Source organism: Schizosaccharomyces cryophilus (genome assembly GCF_000004155.1).
Source record: "Schizosaccharomyces cryophilus OY26 unplaced genomic scaffold supercont4.5, whole genome shotgun sequence".
Lineage (NCBI taxonomy): Eukaryota > Fungi > Ascomycota > Schizosaccharomycetes > Schizosaccharomycetales > Schizosaccharomycetaceae > Schizosaccharomyces > Schizosaccharomyces cryophilus.
The window spans coordinates 711,540-734,104 of record NW_013185628.1 but is presented as its reverse complement, the minus strand read 5'-3'; the positions used below and the strand labels follow the sequence as shown (position 1 = coordinate 734,104).

General features: G+C 36.5%; 12 protein-coding genes across 12 annotated transcripts; 7 read left to right on the top strand and 5 right to left on the bottom strand.

The window, feature by feature from the left end:
- Positions 1 to 332: 332 nt before the first annotated feature.
- On the top strand, positions 333 to 4,337 carry SPOG_00560 (CAND1/TIP120 protein). The gene is made up of 2 exons (XM_013168735.1): positions 333 to 518; positions 574 to 4,337. Exons 1-2 carry the CDS (start codon positions 482 to 484, stop codon positions 4,182 to 4,184), a joined length of 3,648 nt encoding a protein of 1,215 aa, XP_013024189.1. The 5' UTR covers positions 333 to 481; the 3' UTR covers positions 4,185 to 4,337.
- A 59-nt stretch (positions 4,338 to 4,396) lies between these two features.
- On the top strand, positions 4,397 to 5,572 carry SPOG_00561 (GTPase Spg1). Its single transcript, XM_013168736.1, has 5 exons — positions 4,397 to 4,642; positions 4,693 to 4,901; positions 5,024 to 5,107; positions 5,151 to 5,225; positions 5,262 to 5,572. Exons 1-5 carry the CDS (start codon positions 4,513 to 4,515, stop codon positions 5,358 to 5,360), a joined length of 597 nt encoding a protein of 198 aa, XP_013024190.1. The 5' UTR covers positions 4,397 to 4,512; the 3' UTR covers positions 5,361 to 5,572.
- A 4-nt stretch (positions 5,573 to 5,576) lies between these two features.
- On the bottom strand, positions 5,577 to 8,128 carry SPOG_00562 (uncharacterized protein). Its single transcript, XM_013168737.1, has one exon. The coding sequence runs from the start codon at positions 7,966 to 7,968 to the stop codon at positions 5,665 to 5,667; it is 2,304 nt and encodes a 767-aa protein (XP_013024191.1). The 5' UTR covers positions 7,969 to 8,128; the 3' UTR covers positions 5,577 to 5,664.
- A 698-nt stretch (positions 8,129 to 8,826) lies between these two features.
- Positions 8,827 to 10,150, top strand: SPOG_00563 (adaptor protein Ste4). The gene is made up of 2 exons (XM_013168738.1): positions 8,827 to 8,989; positions 9,180 to 10,150. Exons 1-2 carry the CDS (start codon positions 8,899 to 8,901, stop codon positions 9,875 to 9,877), a joined length of 789 nt encoding a protein of 262 aa, XP_013024192.1. The 5' UTR covers positions 8,827 to 8,898; the 3' UTR covers positions 9,878 to 10,150.
- SPOG_00564 (uncharacterized protein) lies at positions 10,043 to 11,073 on the bottom strand. Its single transcript, XM_013168739.1, has one exon. It carries the CDS (start codon positions 10,876 to 10,878, stop codon positions 10,303 to 10,305), a length of 576 nt encoding a protein of 191 aa, XP_013024193.1. The 5' UTR covers positions 10,879 to 11,073; the 3' UTR covers positions 10,043 to 10,302.
- SPOG_00565 (rho-type GTPase activating protein) lies at positions 10,242 to 12,759 on the top strand. The gene is made up of 2 exons (XM_013168740.1): positions 10,242 to 11,420; positions 11,547 to 12,759. Exons 1-2 carry the CDS (start codon positions 11,369 to 11,371, stop codon positions 12,620 to 12,622), a joined length of 1,128 nt encoding a protein of 375 aa, XP_013024194.1. The 5' UTR covers positions 10,242 to 11,368; the 3' UTR covers positions 12,623 to 12,759.
- A 52-nt stretch (positions 12,760 to 12,811) lies between these two features.
- Positions 12,812 to 13,941, bottom strand: SPOG_00566 (uncharacterized protein). Its single transcript, XM_013168741.1, has one exon. It carries the CDS (start codon positions 13,825 to 13,827, stop codon positions 13,105 to 13,107), a length of 723 nt encoding a protein of 240 aa, XP_013024195.1. The 5' UTR covers positions 13,828 to 13,941; the 3' UTR covers positions 12,812 to 13,104.
- Positions 13,942 to 14,111: 170 nt separating this feature from the next.
- SPOG_00567 (3-oxoacyl-[acyl-carrier-protein] reductase) lies at positions 14,112 to 15,667 on the top strand. The gene has a single exon (XM_013168742.1). The coding sequence runs from the start codon at positions 14,727 to 14,729 to the stop codon at positions 14,922 to 14,924; it is 198 nt and encodes a 65-aa protein (XP_013024196.1). The 5' UTR covers positions 14,112 to 14,726; the 3' UTR covers positions 14,925 to 15,667.
- A 715-nt stretch (positions 15,668 to 16,382) lies between these two features.
- Positions 16,383 to 19,030, top strand: SPOG_00568 (6-phosphofructo-2-kinase). Its single transcript, XM_013168743.1, has one exon. It carries the CDS (start codon positions 16,777 to 16,779, stop codon positions 18,808 to 18,810), a length of 2,034 nt encoding a protein of 677 aa, XP_013024197.1. The 5' UTR covers positions 16,383 to 16,776; the 3' UTR covers positions 18,811 to 19,030.
- Positions 18,968 to 21,026, bottom strand: SPOG_00569 (60S ribosomal protein L18). Its single transcript, XM_013168744.1, has 3 exons — positions 20,015 to 21,026; positions 19,850 to 19,965; positions 18,968 to 19,792 (listed from the first exon to the last, which is right to left on the bottom strand). Exons 2-3 carry the CDS (start codon positions 19,850 to 19,852, stop codon positions 19,232 to 19,234), a joined length of 564 nt encoding a protein of 187 aa, XP_013024198.1. The 5' UTR covers positions 19,853 to 19,965; positions 20,015 to 21,026; the 3' UTR covers positions 18,968 to 19,231.
- Positions 19,984 to 21,075, top strand: SPOG_00570 (coenzyme A/diphosphate transporter). Its single transcript, XM_013168745.1, has one exon. It carries the CDS (start codon positions 19,989 to 19,991, stop codon positions 20,922 to 20,924), a length of 936 nt encoding a protein of 311 aa, XP_013024199.1. The 5' UTR covers positions 19,984 to 19,988; the 3' UTR covers positions 20,925 to 21,075.
- SPOG_00571 (oligosaccharyltransferase gamma subunit) lies at positions 20,977 to 22,328 on the bottom strand. Its single transcript, XM_013168746.1, has 5 exons — positions 22,042 to 22,328; positions 21,874 to 21,991; positions 21,740 to 21,819; positions 21,342 to 21,688; positions 20,977 to 21,292 (listed from the first exon to the last, which is right to left on the bottom strand). Exons 1-5 carry the CDS (start codon positions 22,278 to 22,280, stop codon positions 21,114 to 21,116), a joined length of 963 nt encoding a protein of 320 aa, XP_013024200.1. The 5' UTR covers positions 22,281 to 22,328; the 3' UTR covers positions 20,977 to 21,113.
- Positions 22,329 to 22,565: the final 237 nt, after the last annotated feature.

Sequence of the window (22,565 nt, the reverse complement as noted above, 5' to 3'; positions counted from 1 at the left end):
GAAGGACTCAGTTTATGTTCTATAGAGAATGCAACTTCGTATTCTACGAATAGCATATAAAGATAAATATTTCCAATTTTGCATAATAAAGCACCTTCTTCCTCTAATTATGAGAAATACTAGATTACAATGCTCAATAACGTGAATAAATAACTTATTCTATTTATTTTTTCTATGAGCGGAGAACACATTCCTCATTCTTAAATATATCCTTAAAAAGCATTATAATATGCTTACTTTTTAATCTAAAGCATATTAATTAAGCATATAGATATCAGAATAAATATGTTGAAATCCAAAATTAATAAGGTAAGAATACAGGAGCATTAATGTTTCAATAGTTCTTTACTTATTCATTTTATATTTTATATTTTTCCTATTTCTTTTTTGAATGCCCAACTAGAAATGCTGATATTAAGCAGCTCAGCACAAGACAAGTACGTACCCACTGGCCTTTTTCTAAAGTTTATACCAAAGCAATATGGCAGAGGATAGACTGCTTCAAAAATACTCACAAAGTAAGTTATATCTAGTTATCTTCTATTTATTTACTTTCTTGCTAACAAAGACAAGGTTCTGATAAGGACTTACGCTACATGGCATTGAGCGACTTGGGAAATGAAATCAATAAAGAAAGACGATCAAGTATTGCAGAATCATTCTCTAGTCAAAATTTTACAGAAACGTTGATTAAAGCGTTAAAAGATCCTGCTCCTGAGGTGCAACAAGAAGCTGCGCGATGTGTTTCTCTATTGTCTCTTAAGGTTTCTGATCAGACATTGGAACACCTAATTGACCTACTGTTAATTGAGTTTTCAAGGTCCTATGAAAAGAATTATATTGCTGCATTGTGGATGATTCTGTCTCAATCTGATGCACAATCTAGTTTGACTTTTTTTTACTGTTCAAAAGTTTTACCTAAAATTATTAATATACTAGAAACTCAAAGTAACGAATCAGAGGAGTCTTTAAGTCTTTTATCAATTGCAAATGATTCATTGGAATTATATTCTTCGTCACTTTCAGTTTTGTCAACTGATGTTGCATCTGCGTCTTTCAAGGTATTTCAAAACTATAGTATGAACTCCAAGCGTGCCTCGATCTCAAAAAAGTCTATCAATTGTATTTGTATTTTATCTATATATGGACCTGAGCAGTGTTTAACTACACTTCTTTCCATTCTGAAGGAGCAACTGATGGTTAAACCATCCACTTCCAATCTTCATACGTCCGTCCTTTTACTTAACCAGTTACTACTTGCATCTGCAAGTAGTACTACAGAATTATCTATTAAGTTTTCTGCATCAGCACCAGGTTATCTTACGGTCATCTTGAATTTATTAAAGGATGATCATAATTCTTTCGACACAGTGCAATTACTTCTGAATACCGTTTCACTTTTGGTAAAATATCAAAACCCAATTGTTGAAAATACATGCAAAGAAGTTCTGAATGTTCTGAAAGAAAAAGTTCAATTTGACCCTAATATTGTTTCAGATGCTGAAGATGAAGAAGATATCCAAGACTTTGATGAAGACGATGATTTTGGAAGTATGTACGAAGATGAAGAAGACAATGCATGGTTAATTAGGCGAGAAGCTATCTCAGTTGCCTCCTCATTAATAACTTTTCACGTTGAATTGCTAAGTGTCTTATGGGAAGATTTTGGAGAGTATATCATCAAAGCTTTGTCTGATAGAGAAGATAACGTCAAGCTTTCTGCAATTGGATTTCTCGACTTATTTTGCGAGCAAATTTCTGTTTGGAAATCAGAAAATTTAAAGCCTAAAGGAAAGAGAAAATTTTCAGAGCTTTCATCGCTTTCGACTAGTACACCTGATGTAATTTTCGCAAATTCTCTTCCTTCTTTATGTGCTTATTATCAGAAATTCTCAAAAAAATCTTCATTGTCGATTAAAATTGGTTTGGTTAATTTAGCATCTCGCATTTTTCGGACGGTCTCAGATAAGCTTGATAATCATTTTATTGGAATAATGTCAATTTTGAATTCCTTCCAAAATTATGCGACCTTGGAACTAAGAGTTAAGCTTGATATTGTGAACTTGATTTCTGCGATCGTCTCCTCCAATGTAAAAATTGAATGTTTGGAAAAGCTCCAACCCTTAATAACATCCGTTCTCATTTCTGCTTCTGAAGATAAATATCTTGAATTAGTTTTTAAAGCCGTTCAAGCAGAAATACTTCAATGTGAATATTATGCACGCGTTGCTCCCAACACTCTTCGCAATGAAATAATGGAAATGGCTAACACGAATATTGAACTTCTTTCATCAGGAAACTTGGATCAGCGTATCAGGGTACTCCTAATCAAATTTCTATCGAAAACAGTTATTTACCATCAAGGAAACATTTCTACTGAATTTCTGTATGCCGTGATTTCAGTTTTAGCAAATAAATTTGATGAGGAACCAACTCGCCTCCAAGCTGCGAATGCCCTGACTGATATATTTTCACAGTCTCGAAGCCTTGATCTGCTAAAAGAAAATCAAAAAATGCTATTACAAAAGATTTTTGCCTGTTGTGTCCTATACGCCAAGAAAGTTGACTTGTCTCTTGTTATCAACAGTTTACGTTTATTGCGAGTAATACTTCCAATTGAGCCTTACATATTAACAGAAGATAAAATAAATAAATTGACTGAATTTTTGTTTGGCTTGGATTTTGTCGAACCTGATGTTATCGTTGCAAAATATAGTTGCCTATTGGAGATCCCGATTGAATATTTGATGAAATATCGGGAGGCTATTTTATCGGATTCCTTTTCATTTTTACAAAATAAAGAAGTTCCCAATGATCCAGGTTTCATTGAATCTGTTGCGAAATTGATAGCCAAAATTCTCGACAAAGAATCTCTTCCCGAATTCATTAATAAGCTAAGTACTCTTGAAAAATCCCTGGAAGAATCTTTTACGATTGGATTATTAGCAAACAAACTCGCAATGTTATCTGCAGATGTTAGCATTTCTAAGAAAATTTTTAACGATTTAGTGAACCCAAAGTCAGAGAAACTCCAAAAGAGATTCTGTATCTGTTTTGTTGCTTCCATGGAATTTTATGATCCTTCTCTTAATATACAAAGCTACTTTGAAGCTTTAACGAATCAATTAAATTCACCTAATGAAGAAATAACTCAAGCTGCAGCAATTGGAGTTGGAAAACTGGCAACAAAGGATGAATTCTTCGTTCAGACCTTATGTACATTATATGATTCAGATGCTTATTCTCGTGAACTTTTAGTAACTTCTCTTATTAATGTTCTCAGAAATCAATTGAAAGCAGATACTGCCGAAAACATTTGGACTACTGTATGTCGATTTTTGGGAGACGGAAGTGTTGCTAGGCTGCATGTCTCAGAATGTCTTGGATTGCTTTTATTGCAAGATTCTATTAATTTATACCCAAAATTGCTGGAGCTTTCAACGAAAAACACTTCTGAGTTAAAAATGCAAGCCTTAAGCATTCTTCGTTTTAGCCTATCTTATCAACATCAGAAATGGTACAATGCTGAGAAAACAACTTTCTTGAATATCTATAAATTATTAAATGATTCAGATGTCCACGTTCGTGAAGAAGCGCTGCAGCTAATATTGACTGCAATAAGGAACAAGCCTAAGTATATAGAAGAAGTATTTAATGATCTTGTATCTGCTTTACTCTCCAAATCTGTGGTGGACCCGAATAGCATACGAACTGTACAGATGGGACCTTTCCAACATAAAGTTGACGATTGTCTTCTACAAAGACAACTCGTTTTTGAAATCTTTTATTCTTTGCTGGAGTTCCAGGAGTCCAAAAATAAAATAGATATATTTACGCAGGTTATTTCAACAGGACTTGAGGATGAACAATATATTAACCTACTTTCTATCTCCATTTTAGAAAGATTGATAGAAGTCAGTCCATCAGATATATTTCAACGACTGAACCTCGTACTAGAGCCGTTGAAAAATATTCTGAAAAAGCAGTTGACCGAGAAGTCACTAAAAACTGATTCGGAAAATATCCTTGATTTAGTTCGCGCTGCTTTGAGAGTAGTGATTTCCTTGAAAGCAAAATGCAACAAACCGGAAGTTCTGGCTTTAGACAATGAGACTCGAAAAGGGCCTTATGCTCTAGAGTACTTAAATGTTGAAAATGAATTAAAAGGATTGAAAATTGTATAAACTAACTAGCAAGTTCAAGAAAAATCTAGTCTTATACAGTGTATCTTGTACTGTTACATTGTGAATAGTCTTGATGGTTATATGAGATTAATGATATTACAAAATGAAGATGAATTAAATCGAGATGATTTATATTTATAATTTAATTTAGACAATCCATATATAGCTAAACTGTAGGAATATTAATTAACATAAAATACAACTTACCAAGTGAAATTGCGAGATTTAAAACTGCTCCTTATTTAGGTAGATTTTTGGAACGACCCGAACGTGGATCTGTATTTACTTTTTGCAAGACTTAGGCACAAGGGCTTTCTGCTTTTCAGAAATGGCTGAAGCAAGGAAAAATAATGTTACGATAAAAGTTGGAATGATCGGGGATAGTTCAATTGGAAAAACCTCGTTGATGGTTACATACGTTCAAGGATCTTTCGATGAAGAAAGTACTCAAACGTTAGGTAAACGAATCAAGCTTTCATAAGGCATAACACTAACAAGCTAATTATAGGTGTTAATTTTATGGAGAAAACAATTAGCATTCGGAATACAGAGATTACCTTTTCCATTTGGGATTTGGGTGGTCAAAGAGAGTTTGTAAATATGCTTCCTATGGTCTGCAATGATGCTGTTGCTATTCTGTTTATGTTTGATTTGTCCCGAAAATCCACCCTGAATTCAATTAAAGAATGGTACCGTCAAGCTCGTGGCTTCAATAAGGTAAGTCACAACTCGTATTCAATGATAATAAATACAAAGGTTTATTTCGCAACTATATCTGTTTCTGTGATACCTAATGGACTTATCATGATTCCTTAATTGACTGTAACTAACTTTTGAAGACTGCTGTACCTATCCTTATAGGCACGAAATACGATCATTTTATGAAATTTCCTCGTGAGGACCAAGAAGAAATAACAAAGCAGGTACGTGATTCTAAGTTTGGTTACAAAATTAACGACTGATTAGGCTCGACGATATGCAAAAGCTATGAAAGCAAGTTTAATCTTCTGTTCGACATCTCATTCTATTAATGTTCAAAAAGTACGCCCGATAAAAAAAAATTCATCTAACATCTAGATTTTTAAAATTGTCCTTGCCAAAGTATTTGATCTGAAATGTACGATTCCAGAAATTAAGAATATTGGAGACCCAATTTTGGAGTACGTAGAGCATTAACGTTCTTTTTTGGACTCTTTTTATGTTTATATTTTGACATCTTATACCTTACAATTATTTATACTCATTCGTTTTTGTCTTATGATCTTTATATCATTTAACTTCTCAGCCAATTTAAAAAAACCAATATGTGCAATAATCGATTGTCTAACCCTACAGTCAAAACTAATAAAAGTTCATTGTTTTGTAACTCTATTGATTTTATTTTCCAGTCACCCACGTTTCTCCCATTAAACAGTCAAAATTTTATTCCAAATACACCCTAATTATTAAACACTATATTTTTTTTTTACTAGCTTGCTAGTTAGATTTCTAGGCGCTCAATTGTATATCTTCCTATAGTTATATCAAGCTCTCTACCACGAGCTCTTTGACTCTTGTTCTTTCTTTGCTCAGCCAAGCCATCTTTCTTCAAAAGTGTTGCTAAGTCGGCTTTATCATCAACAACAGCCTTTGGTTGAGGGTTAGGGTGAACAAAAGTTTTTTCAGCTATAGCCTTCTTCTTATGCTTTATGAGTTCAGAGACAGCAGGGAGAGCAAGAGACATTGCTGTGAGTGAAGTGATTTTCGATTGTAAGCCTGAATATAATTCTTGAGCAGTAGTTAAATTATCCGTACTAGCAGCAATACCACCAACGCCCATAGCATCCAAGACAATGGAAGCAACATAAATAAGGATTTCAACATCAAGATTCAAAGGAACTGATGTTTTTTTACCAGTAATAGAAGCGCAAATTAGCTTGAATAGTAAATCAAAATCTTCCTGACCTAAAGTAAGCAGCAATGCTTCCTGGGCTTCCACACAGTCAAACTGAGAGAGTCTTAATAAACCGATTTTTAAAAGTTTTGTCTTCATGGTGGCTAAAGCTTTCTTTATGGCACAACCAACCTCAAAAGCAGGAAGATCAAGAGTTCGCTCTAAAAGCAATAATGCCGATTCCTTTTGAAATTTGTAGATACAATTGAAAAGAGATCTCGAAGGATGAAGCCTTAAAATAGAAGAAGTGAACAAGCGGTTTCTTAAGAGATAATTTAAAGTAGCTTTAGCCGGACACAAGAGATCTAGGTCTTGCTCTTCGTTGGATGAAAAGAGAATACTTTCGATAGCATGGACGAACGGAATAGGAAGAACACTATTTGTTTTTAACAGCTTTCGGTTAGTAGAGTTTTGGACTTGAAATCCTTCAACAAACTTCAAAAACTTAACATCAAAGGATTCACCGTCTTGATTTTGGACATATGTATGGAGTTGATGCAACTCATCTCTTAGAGAATGATCTTGAAGTTGCACATTCTTTAATAATTGTTCGCACAAAGTGACACTGCTTTTTGATTTTGTAAGGGCGCCGTCAGCTATAGTTTCGGGTTTTGTTAAAATTTTACCGATCTTTGATTTTCTCTTTCCAATGGCGTCCGCAAGAGACATAACAGACGGCATCGTAAATGGAACAGATGCAATAGTCTTCTTCTGTAATAGTATGATATTTCCAGACACAGTAGAATTTAACTTAAGGCTGCTTCTTTTAGAAGGGTTCTTATTTATGGTCACTGTTATGAAAGTAGTATCATTACCAGTGTCAAGAACGTCCTGAATTGTACCATATGTCAAATCCCATAAGGAAACCTGGCTTTTTGTTTGTACCAGACAAAATTTATCAAGAATTAAATGTACATTAGATAAAGCCGGAATATTCTCCAACTGAAACGATTTTTCACGTTGATAAGAACTGGTGGATTCATTGGAAGCATAAACGAAAACACTGTTGGAAAAGAAACCGAATACCTTTTCACAGTTTTTAGTAAGCAGAACATGGGCAGGAGAAGTAGAAGAGTCTAGTTCAATTGGCTTCGTAAAAAGTATGCGTTTTTCTGACGTAGAGAAGACACTCATATAAAACTGTTTAATCTTTTCAACGCTAAGTGCATACAGGAGATAAATATTTGTAGTAGTCGACAAAGAACTGAGGGAAGAAGGCGACAAATCTTCTCCGGACTGATCTTTACCAGTTCCATCCACGACTGCAGACTTATCCTCTGAGGTCGAATTACTTATAATATCCTTCTCAACGTGGTTTGAGACGCTGCCCGTTTTCACCAAAGTAGCATTCCCTTTAATAGAAGCGGAAGTTTGAATCAAATCATCTTCTGGATCAAGAAAAGAAATTTCTCCATTAACAAAAACCAGAACGAGCTGTCCAGATGATGGAATAAAGTGTATAGAAAAAACAGGTTTATTTAATAAATCCCGAAAGCGTACCTCACCATGCTCTTTAAGGTCATTATATTTCCAGCTTAACAACTTCCATTCTCCCTTACTTCGTGCAGAAGATGTACAGGCCCAGATGTAATGGGAATTTCCCTCGTGTAAGTACATAGGCTTACAAGAGAAAACAGTTTTTTCAGGCAGCGGACAAGATGCAAACAGACGCTCTTCCTTCAAGTTATAGATTTCAATCCCATGTTTCTCAATTTGTACTGCAATGAACGATGAAGATTCTTGTCCGTTCTCTAAAGCCACAGTACCACTGGAACGATATTCATCCTTTTTTTCAGCGTTTGAGGAGACAGATATCTCACCCAATAAAGACAATTCACCAAAAGAAGCCATGTTGTCCTTTAAAAACAAAACACTGTTCTAAAAATTATCTAAGAAAAAGCCTAATGGCTGTGTTTTGTGGACTTTTCGATTTTACAAGGATTTGGTGGTGGTAAAAGTTAAAGACTAAGGCGTATGCAGAACACAAATTCCAATGCTGCAGAAGTACAACCTCTTTCGGGGAAAAAAGTATTTCAATTTGTACTTATTCAATAAGGTATTAAAAGGATCCGAGAAAAAAATTACAGAAAATAAACTCCTTTTTTCCCACTCTTCAGAATTGGTAAGAGAAGGTTTCGTTGCATGTCGTTATTAATATCTTATTTTGCATACTGGATTTGATCAAAATACGTTATTCAGTCAATTCATGTCAATAAGGAAAGATACAAGTATTGCAATGAATAAAAAAGAAACAAGGAAAGCTGAATGATAAAGCTAATATAATGTATTTTTTCGTATGGCTTATATATTGTTCTTTTTTTCCTTTTCCGCTAAAGCCATTATAAGTCAAATATGGCTGAAATGGTTTTATTTTGCAGCAATGAAAGAGTATGAAACGGAAACCGAAAAGTGATTCCTTAATTTACTATAAAGAAAAGAATTGAAAAAGTTTATTTGGGTCCCAACAGTAACCGGTTATTGCCAGATCTCTTACCTTTGGAATATGGAGACGTAATATTTGTTTATTTACGTTGGACTACAATGACAACAAAAACAACAAGTGAGGTTTCGCGGACATTTCTAGCGGGAAATATAACATATTGGGTCTCTTTAAACTCGTTCCATATTGAATAATCTTCATATTACATTTTTATTATTCCAACCCGTACTGTTTTACTACCTCGTATTCTTTCTTTGTTTGGACCTATATGAAAAGGGAGATTTGGGAAGGAAGGATTTTGCTGGCATCATCAACCTTCGTGCGTAAACAATACTAAACGGATGACAGAAGGAAATTATTGCGATTGGAATAACGAAGCTGTATGCTCTTGGATTGAGCAGTTGGGGTTTCCGTACAAGTCTATTTTTCAAGGTATGATTCTCAAGAAAAGTCAGGAAGCATGGCATGCTTGATGGTTATATCTTATTTTTATTTCTTATATGTGTTTTTAAGGAAAAACTGATGGGTTGGGTTTTTTAAAAAAAGAAAAACGCATCCTGTTTCCTGCAAAGATTTTTGTGAAGAAAAGATGCATCGGAGATCATTGAACTAACTGCTCTAGAAAATTGTATTCTTGGAAAGAGTCTTGTATTGATGAATTCGAATGATCTACGCGACATGGGAATTTTGAGTATAGGCCACCGTTTGGATATTTTGTCAGCTATACAGGACTTGAAAGAAAGCCATAAAGAACAAGCGAAAAAAGAAAATCCTTTATCCTTAAAGAAAACTGATTGTCATGAAGATACCAACACTCAAGAAAGAGTGAAATTATCGCTGTTGGCTTTAGAGAAACGGATCGACTATTTGGAAGCGGAAAATGCCAAGCTTGTGAAAACAATCAATTCACTGAATTCTGAGTTCCTTCCTCTTTTGAGAAAGCTTGCATTGAATTTTAAAGAAACGAAATTGATCAACTCAGATACCTGCTCTGAGAGCAGTTCCATTTTTCAGCCCTCGCAATCTTCTCCAACTGTGGCAGGAAGCTTTGATTTGGAAGTAAATGACCAAGCACCCCTTAATGCTAGCGAAAAGAAAAAGGTTCCAAGAATGACCATAAACTCTTCCTACCATGAGGTATTAACGTCTACCTTACAAAAGTATCACATTGATCCTAGCACCTGGCTTAGCTATGAATTATTGCTGAGCTATGATGGAAAAGAACATCCGATTTCTACGGATGTAAAGCCTCTCCAGTTATTTAGAAATTTACAAAAGCATGGAAAATCGCCTTCCTTTATACTTTCTCGAAAAGCGTAATCATTGAACTTTTGGTATGATTGTTCTCTTTTGTTTTGTCCTTTTTTTTTGTATCTCTTTCTTCTTGGAAAGAAAGTATAAGAAGTATGACTTTCAATGTGAAGAAAGCATAAAGAAATTAAAAATTTTTTTTTTCTATTAACATTAAGATTTTACTTATAATAATTCCTCACTAGATATACTTTTAATGCAGATTTTTAATTAACAGAGATATATCAATTTTACTATATACATGCAAAGGTCATAAGGAGAAGAAAGTGAGACTGAGGCGAAACATAAAAAGAAATCTAAGTCTATGCGAAAGGAAGTGATAAGAAAACATAAAAGAGAAAATATGTAGTGGAAATGGGAATGAACGAATCTAAGGTTATTCGGGGAAACTGAGAATCCAAACAGACCTGGCGAAGAATCGCAGGCTGCTTGATTTAACAAATGGTACAAGAATTCCATGTTTGGTTTACCGAGGAAGAAGAAGAAGGATATGAAGCGGAAGAAGGACGACCAAGGGCAGCGAAATGTTGAAGAAAAAACTGCACTCTTGGATGAAACCAGAGGAGCGAAACATTCGAGTTTATGGAAAGTGACTTTGACGGTAGAAGTTTGAGCCCATGTTCTTTCTTTCTCTGTTTAATACTCTTTGTAGAATTTGAGTTGGCTCTACGAGTATCAGCGTGTTTCAATAAAGAACCTTTTCGACATGATGATGAGCAATCACTCAATTGACCTGGACTTTCGACATTTAACTTTGTAACAGTGCTACTAGAATCAAAGCTAAGTCGCTCACTCAACTCGTTCGGGGAAACACTTAAATCGCACGAAGGTGTGGAAGTTGACGATTTAACAGATTGGTTCAAGGTATGTCCTAGGATTCTATGGAAGGAAGATTCAAATTCACTAAAGGTCAAACTACCAAAATCTAAAGAGTCATTTTCCGTAGAGAGAGACGAGTCGCTTGACCAGGAGAACCGACTTGGTAATTCAGATATAGACACCGCAGGCATTGCAGAAGAAAATGGTCAATTCAACGAGGCCCATTTTGCTTAAATAAATTCATATTTCAGGTGCCAACAAAGAAACTCTTTTGGGTTATTTATGCTTTCTTCCTACTGCTTAGCATGACTTTCCTTTTTCGGTCTCCTATGCATACATAATCAGCCATCCTTCATCCACTTTGGGTTTGAGACTCCACTTCCCAAGGCTATATAACCCCCACTAAGGATAGCATTGCCCACCACATAAGACAAAGTGGGATTTAGGGATGCAATCTTTAGGCTGTCCTTAAGACAATGGCATTGCTACTGACTTCCTTACTCAGAGTGGTGCAACTCGTTGAAGCGACAAAATGCTGCTCATGATACCTGTTCTGAAGGAGTATAATTACTAACTTCTCTCATCAACGAATTGTTCCTTTTCACCTGAATCGAGAGACGAACGAAGGTCTTTTACCTCATACAGAAAGCATTAATAAAAAAAATTCTGTAGGATTTTGGAATGGAAGATGATTTGAAACGCTTCTGTTTTGTCTCGGGGTTCGATAATGAGCGTAAGAAAACTTAATTAACCAAAATTGGGATAAGGATTCACAAGACAATTATGCATGAAGCAAGGATTTTGTGAAGAATTACCCTGTCGCAATTGGTTTCGTAACACAACTCTAATTCATGTACAGATGACAAAGTCATTGTGATTGTAACAGCATTCCTACAACCCCTTTTAGACTCGGGTGCAGCAGGAATTATTGAAAAATTGTATCATAGAACGCATGAACTCGTTTCCGCCGACGAAAATTACACTGCCGTCTTTTTTGCCCATGAAAGCAATATCCTTCCTTACCTGAGTTTTTGTGTAAAAGCATATATGCATATGGACTATTATTTACACAAACACGCAAAGGCTGTTTATGTGGTTCATTCAGATTGGTTGTCTCGTGTAGCTATCCGTACACTGCTAAGTTTTGTAAGCCCCAAGTTTTACCAAAAATTCCGCTATATTTCTTCGCTTTCTCATCTCGCAAAATATCTTCCTTTTCGGCAATTGAAGTTACCAGTGGTAGTATTTGAATTCGATCGGACAGTCGAGCCGCGGATTTCATTAGAAGCAAGCGTCCCGCAGGATTCTTTTCGGACAAATACTTCTTCTTTTTCTTTTAGTACCCCCATTCAAAATTGGTCTCGTCCTCCGGATGCTTTCATAGACGCATGTCGTGTAATTCGAAAGTATTTAGACGTGCAAGGATTGTTTCGTCGTTCATGTTCAAAAAAACACCTGGATATTCTCATTGAGCTTTACGAGAATCATTGCACAGTGGATCTTGAGAGCTTCGGACCCTTTTCTGCTTGTGCATTAATTAAGCACATCTTTCGTTCGACAAGCATACCTCTGTTTTCCAGTGAGTTCATAGAAAACTTATCGAAATCCCAAGATATGTATCTTCAAGAAACGAATGATTCTCTTGCGTCCTTGCAAGATTATGTCCAAGAAAACTTGAATGAGAATTCACAAAGGGCTGCTAGATTTATTTTCTCGCTCTTATCCGAAGTAAATCAGCATCAAGACAAAAATTTGATGGACTCTCAAAACCTGGTGATTTGCGTTGGGCCATCCTTTCTTCAGTCAAACGATATAACATCCTTGCTAGTCATGAAAGAAAAAGGATCCAATCCTTATTTCCGGTTTTTACAACAATCTATCGCTCACTGGAAGGATTTGTTTATAGTCTCAGAGAATTGGGACGTATACTGTTAATATTGAACGTTAGATTCTTTCTTTTACTAACATATTCATACTATTTATTTTATTTTATTTTAAAGTTTAATTTGTTTTGTTATGAAAAACGTGATTTTAATATATTTACAATTTTACAATCATAGACAAAAGCGAAACTATAGGATTAACTTACAATCAAGAAAATTTGACAATCAATTACGTAAAAGAAAGGGTAAACAATCGAAAATGATGATTATTATTAACAGACAATAACAAAAACAAAAATTATTAAATTATTTTTTCGTAAGCAAAACATAAATCTCGCGCATAGAAATCCATAGAAACTTACGAGAACTGGATAAACGATAGGTGAAATAGGAAAAGGAGATCGAGGGCAGCTAAGTGAAATGGGATCGTAAAAAGAGAAACAATCCGATGAAACGAAATAAATTCATCAGAAATAAGAGCTGTCGGAAAAAGAAAATCTCAAAAGGGAGTGGAACGAGAAACAGCATATTGTTTTACGGTGAAGAAACATTTGCAGATTCGGAAGCGTTGGGCGGAGGCGACGACTGGCCGGCACGAAGGGGAAGGTTCAATTGACGAAGACGCTCTTCTTCTTTGGCAACTAAAACTTCCCATTGAAATTCACCAGGATAACGTTCTTTTGACTTGGACTGGAAAGGAATCAGCTGGGTAGGATTGGTAGGGTCAGAAATAAGTTTCTCTTGGGTTGGAGGTTCCAAACGATTGGCAACGGCAGTCAGATAAACACTTCCTAAAAGGACGAGCACGGTAACACCCTGTGCGTACATTCTTGCCTGTACAAGTTTTTGAGGTAGGGTATCGTAACGATTGCGAGATGCAGCGTACATACTTAAGCCAAGAGTGCTTGCCCATGTACCCAAAATGATGGGCCACTTGTGTTGGTTGTAATAGTACAACGCCCTATATTTCCAAGGGAGATGCTTTGTGGAATATTCAATTTGGTCAAATTTACCATAGCGTTCAGCCTCAAACTTCACAGTGGCTTTATCAGCGTAAATTACACTCACGGCAGAACCGCTACCAATGACCAGCCAAGATTTTCGAGGAAAAGACAGACGACGAAAGCCAGGAGAATACCTACCTCCCACGATACATCCAAGGATGCCAAGACCAGTACCAACGATTCCGCCTCGTAACAGAGCCGAGTAAATGGTTTGATTAAAAGCTTGCGTTTCTTCTTTGGTAGCAAGCTTCATATTTCAGTGTAAATGAACTGGATATTTTCAATTCCTATAATAACTAATGTTTGTAAAAAAAGTCAGTGAGTGTGTCGGAAAGGATAACTTGTATCATTTCAGAGGGTTTCAAGTAAGCCCGAGAGCTACCTTCGTGAAAACGCTTCCGAAATTCCTTTAGGTGCCAAATCATGATGCTTAGACTATCGTTGAACCAACCATTATCATTTGGCTTTTTCGATATCGAATTTGTATGGTGGAAACTAACCTTTGAAGTCAAGGTTTAACGAAGCGTACACAACTTCGTTCAGTATATATACGGTACCTTTACGTTATCGTTATATAGAAACATGAAGTAGCACTGCTAATGTCAGAGTGTCACTGTCAATGTTACGATAGGTGTTTTGTTAACATTATATATATTACAGTACCGGTGATACTAGACTTGTTGAATATTAGCGAATGCCGCCATAAGCTTAAAGAATCGAGGCATAAATACACAAGCTGGACAATATTCCCTGATACTTAATCATTAAGTAATTTACTGCGGACGCCAAAAATGACACAGAATACACTTGTTGTTCGACGACAAAAGTTCACAAAGGTTTTTTTATAATTAGATGAATATTACATAACTTTTAATCTAATATTACCGTGGATCTGGAAAGGGCTAAAAAACAATCTCTCCCTCCAAGGTAAAGTGGCAATCGTTACAGGTGCCTTATGAGGTGTTGGAGCAGGAATAGCTGAGAAATTTGCACGTCGCGGTGTTAAAGTAGCTATTATCTTCATCTCTGACAGCAGCAATGACGCAACTGAACAGTTGGTAAATAAATAAATAAATAAAAGACTTTGGTACTTCGGCAGATGCAATTAAGATTCAAGCATATTTGCGTGATGTTTCTAGAGTGAAATATATTATGGATACCACTGTTCAAGCTTTTGGTTCCACCATTCATATCCTTGTCAATAACGCAGGATATTTAACTGAGCCAAAACCTATAGAGATGGCGATATTGGAAGATTATAACCAAACTTTTGATGCAAACATTCGTGCCGCCTGCATCATGACAGATAGCATGGCTCTGAATGTTTCCCAAAACGGAAAAGATCATTAATATTGGAAGTATTAACGGAAGGGAAGGCTTTCCACAACAATATCTGAACAGCGAAAGCAAGTCGGCTCTTGAAAGTTTCACAAAATGATGGATTGCTGAGTTAGGCCCATAGGGCCATACCGTGAATCAAGTCAATCGAGGAGTTGTTGTAACGGATATGGTAAGAAAAAGTCAAAGTCTAATCAAGCAGTTCTCAGAACTGACTCCTTCTGAAAAACACTATGGACAGCCTCAAGATTTAGCGATAGTTGTTGGTTTTCCTTGCCGAAGATAGCGGTCAATGGCTCGCGGGGCAGGTGATTTCAGCTTCCGGTGGGTAGGGAATGTATTAGTTTGAGTCATTTCAGCAAAATGTTAGAGCAATCCTAACATTACTATATGTTATTTTACGACTTACTGGACCAAAACAAACAACGGAAAGTCTTTGGTTCATGTGCGTTCATAAGTTCACGAGTCATTAAATTTTTCTTTTTTTTTTTTGGTATTTACTAGCGTAGAATGGAATCGCTATCTACAGATAATCTAAGCGTTTCCAGTGAAATTTCAACTTGGGAAGAATTCGCAGATGAGCTGATTGATTTGTTTCATCAATTAATCTGATTGTCAAGTCAAGCAGGTGCAATTGAATCTTTACTATATAAAAAATAATAGTCTATCACTTCAATGTACTTTATTTAACCAAATAGTTGACCTTTACTTTTTCACTCATAGTTGTATTACTACTTTATAGTATTATGCCCGTGTCCCAGAATAAAACCGAATAAAGAGAAAAGGGAAACAGGCGAAAGCATGAAAAGGGCAAGTTAAAAACAAAGGATATAGTAATAAAAAAAGAAGGGAATTTTTTATTTTTACTATTGTTGTTGTAAGAAGTCTGATCAAAAAAAAAATAATAAAATAAAATAAACAAGTAAACAAACCAAAGAAATGAATTGAAATAAGTAGAAAACACACACCACTTTGGTGTTTTTCTTTCCTTTAGGATCAGTTCATTTCAGCCTTCTCTTCATGCGAGAACCGGGTCCATAGCTATTAAATAAAACAAAAGAGGCATTGTTTTTTATTTTCGTTTTCATGGTGTGGAAGCCATTATACACGAGTTTTCGGTTGGAATTTCAGAGGTTTCGAAAACATTACTACTATCGAATGAAATTTTTCTTTTGTTGGTGGCTAATTCGTTAAATACAATAAAGTAATTAAAGTTTCCTCGCTTATTTGATTACAAAACGAACTTTTTCTTTTTCTTGGAGCATTGGATTCCAGCTTGGATTTTTATTACCATTCTCTTAACGAAGATTTATTTTGCAGAAATTCCCTATTTAGTAATCCAACCTTCCTTTTACGTTGAAAATATGCGCTGTCATTTCCTTCTTCTTGGAGACTTGTTCCTTCTTGTTACCTCAAGTCTTTTTACTATGTCAACGTAAGATATATGCCCTTCATCAACAACCAACATACCAAGTAAGAACAAGCTATTTATAGATATTGTTCGTTTGCGCTAGGTTCATTTCTTTTAGTGTTTTGGAATTGCTCTGATTTCTTTTCGGAATTCCTTGGTTTGTACAAGGAAAGAATCATTCTATTTCATGACGCTTTAAAGAATCGCAACTTTTTGTTTTGTTTTTGCTTCATTTTGAATAGATTTTTGTCAATCTCTTGGAATTCATTTCCAAAACCGAGCCTGTGGCCTGGAAAACTTTTTTTCTCTTCTCATTCCACTTTCTCTTTATTTTATTCTATTTTTTAGGTGCATTATAACAATCCGCTCGGTACATATTTTCTCTTTCGGGAATTTGGTGCTTGTTTTACATACTCGTATCCTTTTTTGTCACTATACCTTTTATTGTAGATTATGTCAACACCAAATAGTCAACGGGAAACGAGCTTCTTCAAGGATGATCAGCTTGTTCAATCCCCAGTCAGCTCACCTTCCTTGCATGAGTCTCCCACATCTTCGCCTTCTTTAAGTCCTAGTTTTCAAAACTTGAAGGATTTAAACGGTCCAAGATTACCATCTCAATTAACACAAAATGACACAGACTCGATGCAAGCTGCCCCTTCCCGTGAGACAAACGTTTCCACTAAAAAAGAAAACACGACCCCTCCCCGCCCATCAACATCTACTTCTCCCAATGCATCCTCGTTAACGTCTAGCGATTCGTCTCCTGTTCCTTTTCAATTAAATCCTCAGCATAAGCCTCAACGAATGGCCTCGGAAGGATACTTTGCAATGCCAAAGCAAGTCTCTTCTTTACGCACAGAGTATCGTCCTGCCTCTCTTCATCATGTCCCCAGTTTCCATTCACCCGGTGATAGTACTCCACCTTCTCCCCTTATGCTTGCTCAAAGTATGAAGAGAAAAGGTTCCACAATGAGTATACCGGGCCAAACATCGAGTGTTTATTCTAATCCAAATTCAGAAGGTGAAGGTGCTGGCCCAGAGGAGAAACTAGTTATAATAATGGTCGGTCTTCCTGCTCGGGGCAAGTCGTATATTGTGAACAAATTAGTGCGATACTATAACTGGCTCCAATATAATTGTAAAGCGTTTAATGTCGGAAATCATAGGAGAAAACAAGCTTTTCATGGGCATGATGATGCTTCCTTTTTTGATCCTTCAAACCCTGAAACTTCTAAAATTCGCGAGGACATGGCAATGAATACACTGAGTGCTTTGCTAGATTGGTTTGAAAATGAGAATGGTGTTGTTGGTATTTTCGACGCTACCAATAGTACTGCTAGCCGAAGGAAGGCTATTGTCGAGCACTTAAAGAATGTTCCATACGTAACTACCCTTTTCATTGAGTCTGTTTGCAATGACGAACAGTTAATTGCTGCCAACATGCGAATGAAACTCTTTGGTCCAGACTATAAAAATATGGATCCTGAGAAGTCCCTTAGAGACTTTCAGGAGCGTGTTCGATTGTACGAACAAAAGTATGAACCGCTTGGAAAATTCGAGGAAGATCTAAATCTACGCTACATCAAGGTAATCGATGTAGGTAAAAAAGTAGTTGCCTTTAATATTCGAGGATTCCTTGCCGGTCAGGCAGTTTTCTTCTTGCTTAACTTTAATCTTTCGCCTAGACAAATATGGGTTACTCGTCACGGAGAGTCCTTGGATAACACAATGGGTCGTATAGGAGGTAATGCTTCATTAACCAAACTTGGTAAACAATACGGAGAAGATTTAGCAATGTTTATTGAAACAAAACGTGCCGAATTTCAAGATCGATTATTTTTTGATGTGACAAGGGAATCCAATCTTATGAACCATGGTAATTTGTCTTTTCAAGGGAAGACATATAATTCAAGCTTTAATAATCTATATTCGACTGAACACGCCGTATCAACACCTATTGAATTGGATCCCGAAGATGAAGAAAAGATAATTAAACCGTTTAGTGTGTGGACTTCAATGATGAAGAGAAGTATGGAAACCGCAGCATATTTTGACGATGAACAATATGATATCAAGGCTATGCGAATGCTCAACGAGATTTGTTCGGGTATTTGCGATCAACATACATACGAGGAGATAAAAAATAACTACCCCGACGAGTACGAAGCTCGAGCATTGGATAAACTAAATTACAGATATCCCGGTTCTGGTGGTGAAAGTTACCTAGATGTTATTTATCGGCTTCAAAGCGTTATTGTTGAAATAGAACGCATGAAGCATCATGTTTTAGTTATTGGACATAGAGTCATTACAAGAATCATAATCGCTTATTTTCTTGGATGCCGTCGAGAAGATATTGCACATTTAAATGTGCCTCTTCACACTGTTTATTGTATCGAGCCGCAGCCGTACGGCACAAATTTTTATCAATATAATTATGACCCGCAGACTCGCACTTTCACCCGTGTACCCTTCCATGTCTGACAAAGAAATATAAAATTTCTAAACTGACATTGGTGTCTAATGATGTTTATGAAGAAATAAACAAGAAAAAGAATAATTTTTTAACCTTTTGTTCAAAAAATGCAGGATTTTGATTTGTATTTTTGTCATTCATAGTCTCGTTTTTTTATTTCAGAGTGTTCTGTTTACTGTTTCGTAAACTGATCATAGTATTTATATTAATAAATGATTTGAATGCCACTTAACTTAAAATCTCTTCAAATGTTCAAAATAAGAGTTTACTCGAAGACTCTACTACTTTGCCAGCATGACTGGATATACAACAGCATTCGTTATTCGCTGATACATCACAGGAGCTACTAAGAATCAAAATCCTTCTACAAAACACATAACATTACATAAAGAAACCCTTTTTGGTGCATTGATTTTGGGACTAACAAGCTTATACCTTGAAAGCACGAGACTTTCTACGACCACGAGCTCTTTCAAACTTACGGCCCTCAGAGCGAACGTGAGGAGCCTTGTGCTTGTGAGGACCGAAACCAAAGTGACGGAAGGCCTCACGAGCGTGCTTTCTACCACGAAGAAGAACAGTGTTGCTGCCAGTGGGGGCACGGAGAGCGAGTTGATCAAGAGTCATGACTTCACCACCAGCCTTCAAGATACGAGCACGGGCAGACTTAGTGAAACGAAGAGCAGCGACAGAGAGCTTGGGGACGGTCAACATACGCTCGTCATCGGTAACGGTACCAACAGTAACAATAGTCTTGCCCTCAAGGTTGGAGGCCTTGCGGCTAGTCAAAGCAGCAATCTTGGAGATAGAGATAGGAGGGCGGTTAGTCTTAGATTGAAAGAGACGCTTTAAGATAGTCTTGTTGAAACGTGAGTCAGTACGGCGGGCCAAGAAGCGGTATAATTTAACCAAAAGCTTCAAGTACACGTTCTCAGAGGCAGGCTTGCTGCGTTGAGACTTTCTCACGTGGTGTCTCTCAATGTCGATACCCTAAAAATTGAATTAGTCTTTTGTACCTTTACAAGCGTAATATCATTTTAAACTTACCATCTTGGCTCGGTGTAGGTATCATTTCTCACTCAAAAGTTGTGTATTGAATTGTGACTGTTTTCGTATAGTAGGGTAGGGCTGAATTGTGAAGGTCGATGCTTTAGTAAATGATACTGAGAAATTTTAGATAATTGTAATGGAAAAAGATCTTAAATTACATACGGCTAATGAATCTGGAAGTTTTCTTAAAAGCGTTATCGTATCTGTACTGTCTGGTGGTACAGCAGCATCTCTTAGTAGAACTGTAACCAGTCCTCTGGAACGGATGAAGATCATTTTTCAGGTTCAAAGTAATAAAGAATATAATAGCATGTTTGCTACAGTTGCCAAAATATGGAAACGGGAAGGCATTCTTGGTTTTTTTCGTGGAAATGGAACGAATTGCTTAAGGGCATTTCCTTACGGCGCAGTTCAGTTTGCAACTTACAGTGGATTAAAGCAACTCACATTGCAGAAATCGGATAGAAAAGATTTGAGTAATTATAAAAGACTAATTTTCGGAGCCATTTCAGGAGCTGCAAGTGTTATTAGCACTTATCCACTGGACATTGCTAGGACAAGACTCTCAATTCAGACGGCGGGTTTAATCAAAGATAATATGACCAATGGTTGCAATGCTCAGTCATTAAACCTTATGTCAACTTTAAGGACTATTTATCGCAATGAAGGAGGGATTTCCGCATTTTACAGTGGTCTTCCAGCGACACTACTTAATGTGGTACCCTATGTATCTATTGTATTTTTCACTTATGAATGGTGCAAAGAGTATATGTTTTCTGGTAGAGATCTCAACAGCTTAGAGAAACTTTCTCTAGGCGGGTTTAGCGGGTTCATAGCTCAAACATTTGCATTTCCAGCCGATGTTCTTCGACGAAGATTTCAAGTAAACCGGATACCTGGCATTGGCTATCACTACTCAAGTATATCAGATGCAATAGCGCAAATTTACAGCAAGGAAGGCCTTTTTGGTTTCTTCCGGGGATACTTCAGTAATTTATTGAAAATTATCCCCGTCATGAGCGTTACTTGGTATACATTTGAAACAGTGAGTAAAGTGTTTTCAAACGTGTAGGAAAAGGTAAACGATGGAGTAACTATTTAAAGACATAATGCTTATGCCATACGCAGTGATTCTTAGGTTTAACGATTATAAGTGTAAATGATTTTTTAGAAATAAGTCTTGATTAATGAATGTACGTTAAGAATAAATCATGAGATTAATCTTTTTTCATCTCCTTCATCTCAAATCGATAATGAACGTTTAAAGTAAAAGTTTGAAAGGATACATCTGCAACTTTCTTTGGAAAACGTCAACAAGGAAACTGTAGCCAAGCCATAATACAATTAGCCAGAAAAAGACAAAAAGGGTTTGGCGTTTTGCACCCTCGACTTTTGGTGCTATCACGGCAAGAAAGATGGTGCTTATAGTTAAAGCAGTGTCTAAACTAGGTCAGTAAACTCATCAACCACTGTGGCTTGCGATACTTACAGATCAATGATACAACCTGAACTTCTGCGCCGAACTGATATTGTTGGGATCCGGCTAACCAAAGGTTTTCACCATTTGCTCCACGTTGACTGTAAGGAGTAAACCGGATGCGAGTGAACATGAATCCACTGCTCAACGTAATAACAGAGATAATGCTAAGAGCAGCCCACACTTTTCTGCTGGTGAATATTTTCAAAAGCGTTTTTCTAGTAAAGAAAAGAGCAGCACCGCATAGAATAGATGAAGCCAGAGTAGCATATTTTTTAGCAGGATCTTGACGATAAACTATCGGGGCGCCTTTGCCAGTTTCTCTCTCGACCAAGGCAGCCAACTTTTCAGCAGAAACACTAAACAATGGTTAACGACGTCATAACGTCGAATTGACTCAGATTGCTTACCCACTGCTCAAATCCCCTGAAATAGGAACTATAGTATTGGGCTTAAAAATCCAAAAATTGGGAACGCTTTCGATAGCGAACTAAACATGTTAAAATCCAACAAATTGAATTATTTTAAGTGTAAAGACCCGTACCTGTTCAAACAAATTCCTATTTTTACCAAAATCGGCATATACAAACCGGATACCGCTGTCAAGGCCGTGTTGTAATTTGTAAGAATAAGCTAAAGCTTTAAATTCGGGCTCAATAAGGCTGAACCGTCAGCAAAAATGAAAGTGTAAAGAATAAGGAAGAAGACATACCGACAAATTTCACAGTTCATGGTTCCAGCATCCACTGAAAAGAGTGCAACTGTAGTATGGTCTTGTTTACCAGTGACAATTCGCTGGAAAAGTCTACCAGCAATATTGATAATCCCATTGTCATCAGCACGAGAGTTCAAATCTGGTTTTGCAAGGCATGCAACCGCAAAAAGGGTTAAATAAGTAAGAATTTTGCCAAACTTCATATTGGCTCTGCGTACGTGCGCGTACACTACCATCAGCACTTGTTGCGTATTCGGTGATTTTGGAGTAGCTGTCACCGAAAGGTTACCGGGTCGGTGATCTTACTCGGCGTCGTATACCGATATACAGTATTTGTGCGTTAATAAATAAACCAATTAACGATAAATGAAACATTCTAAGTAATGTCGGGAATGAATAGAGAAAAAAGCGAAGAGTTAAATTATTTTAAAAAAGAATGATAAAGATTTAGGAAATAGAATTGCTTGATATCTTTATGATAGACTCATGTAAGAAGTATGGTTATGATGAGTGCAATCCAA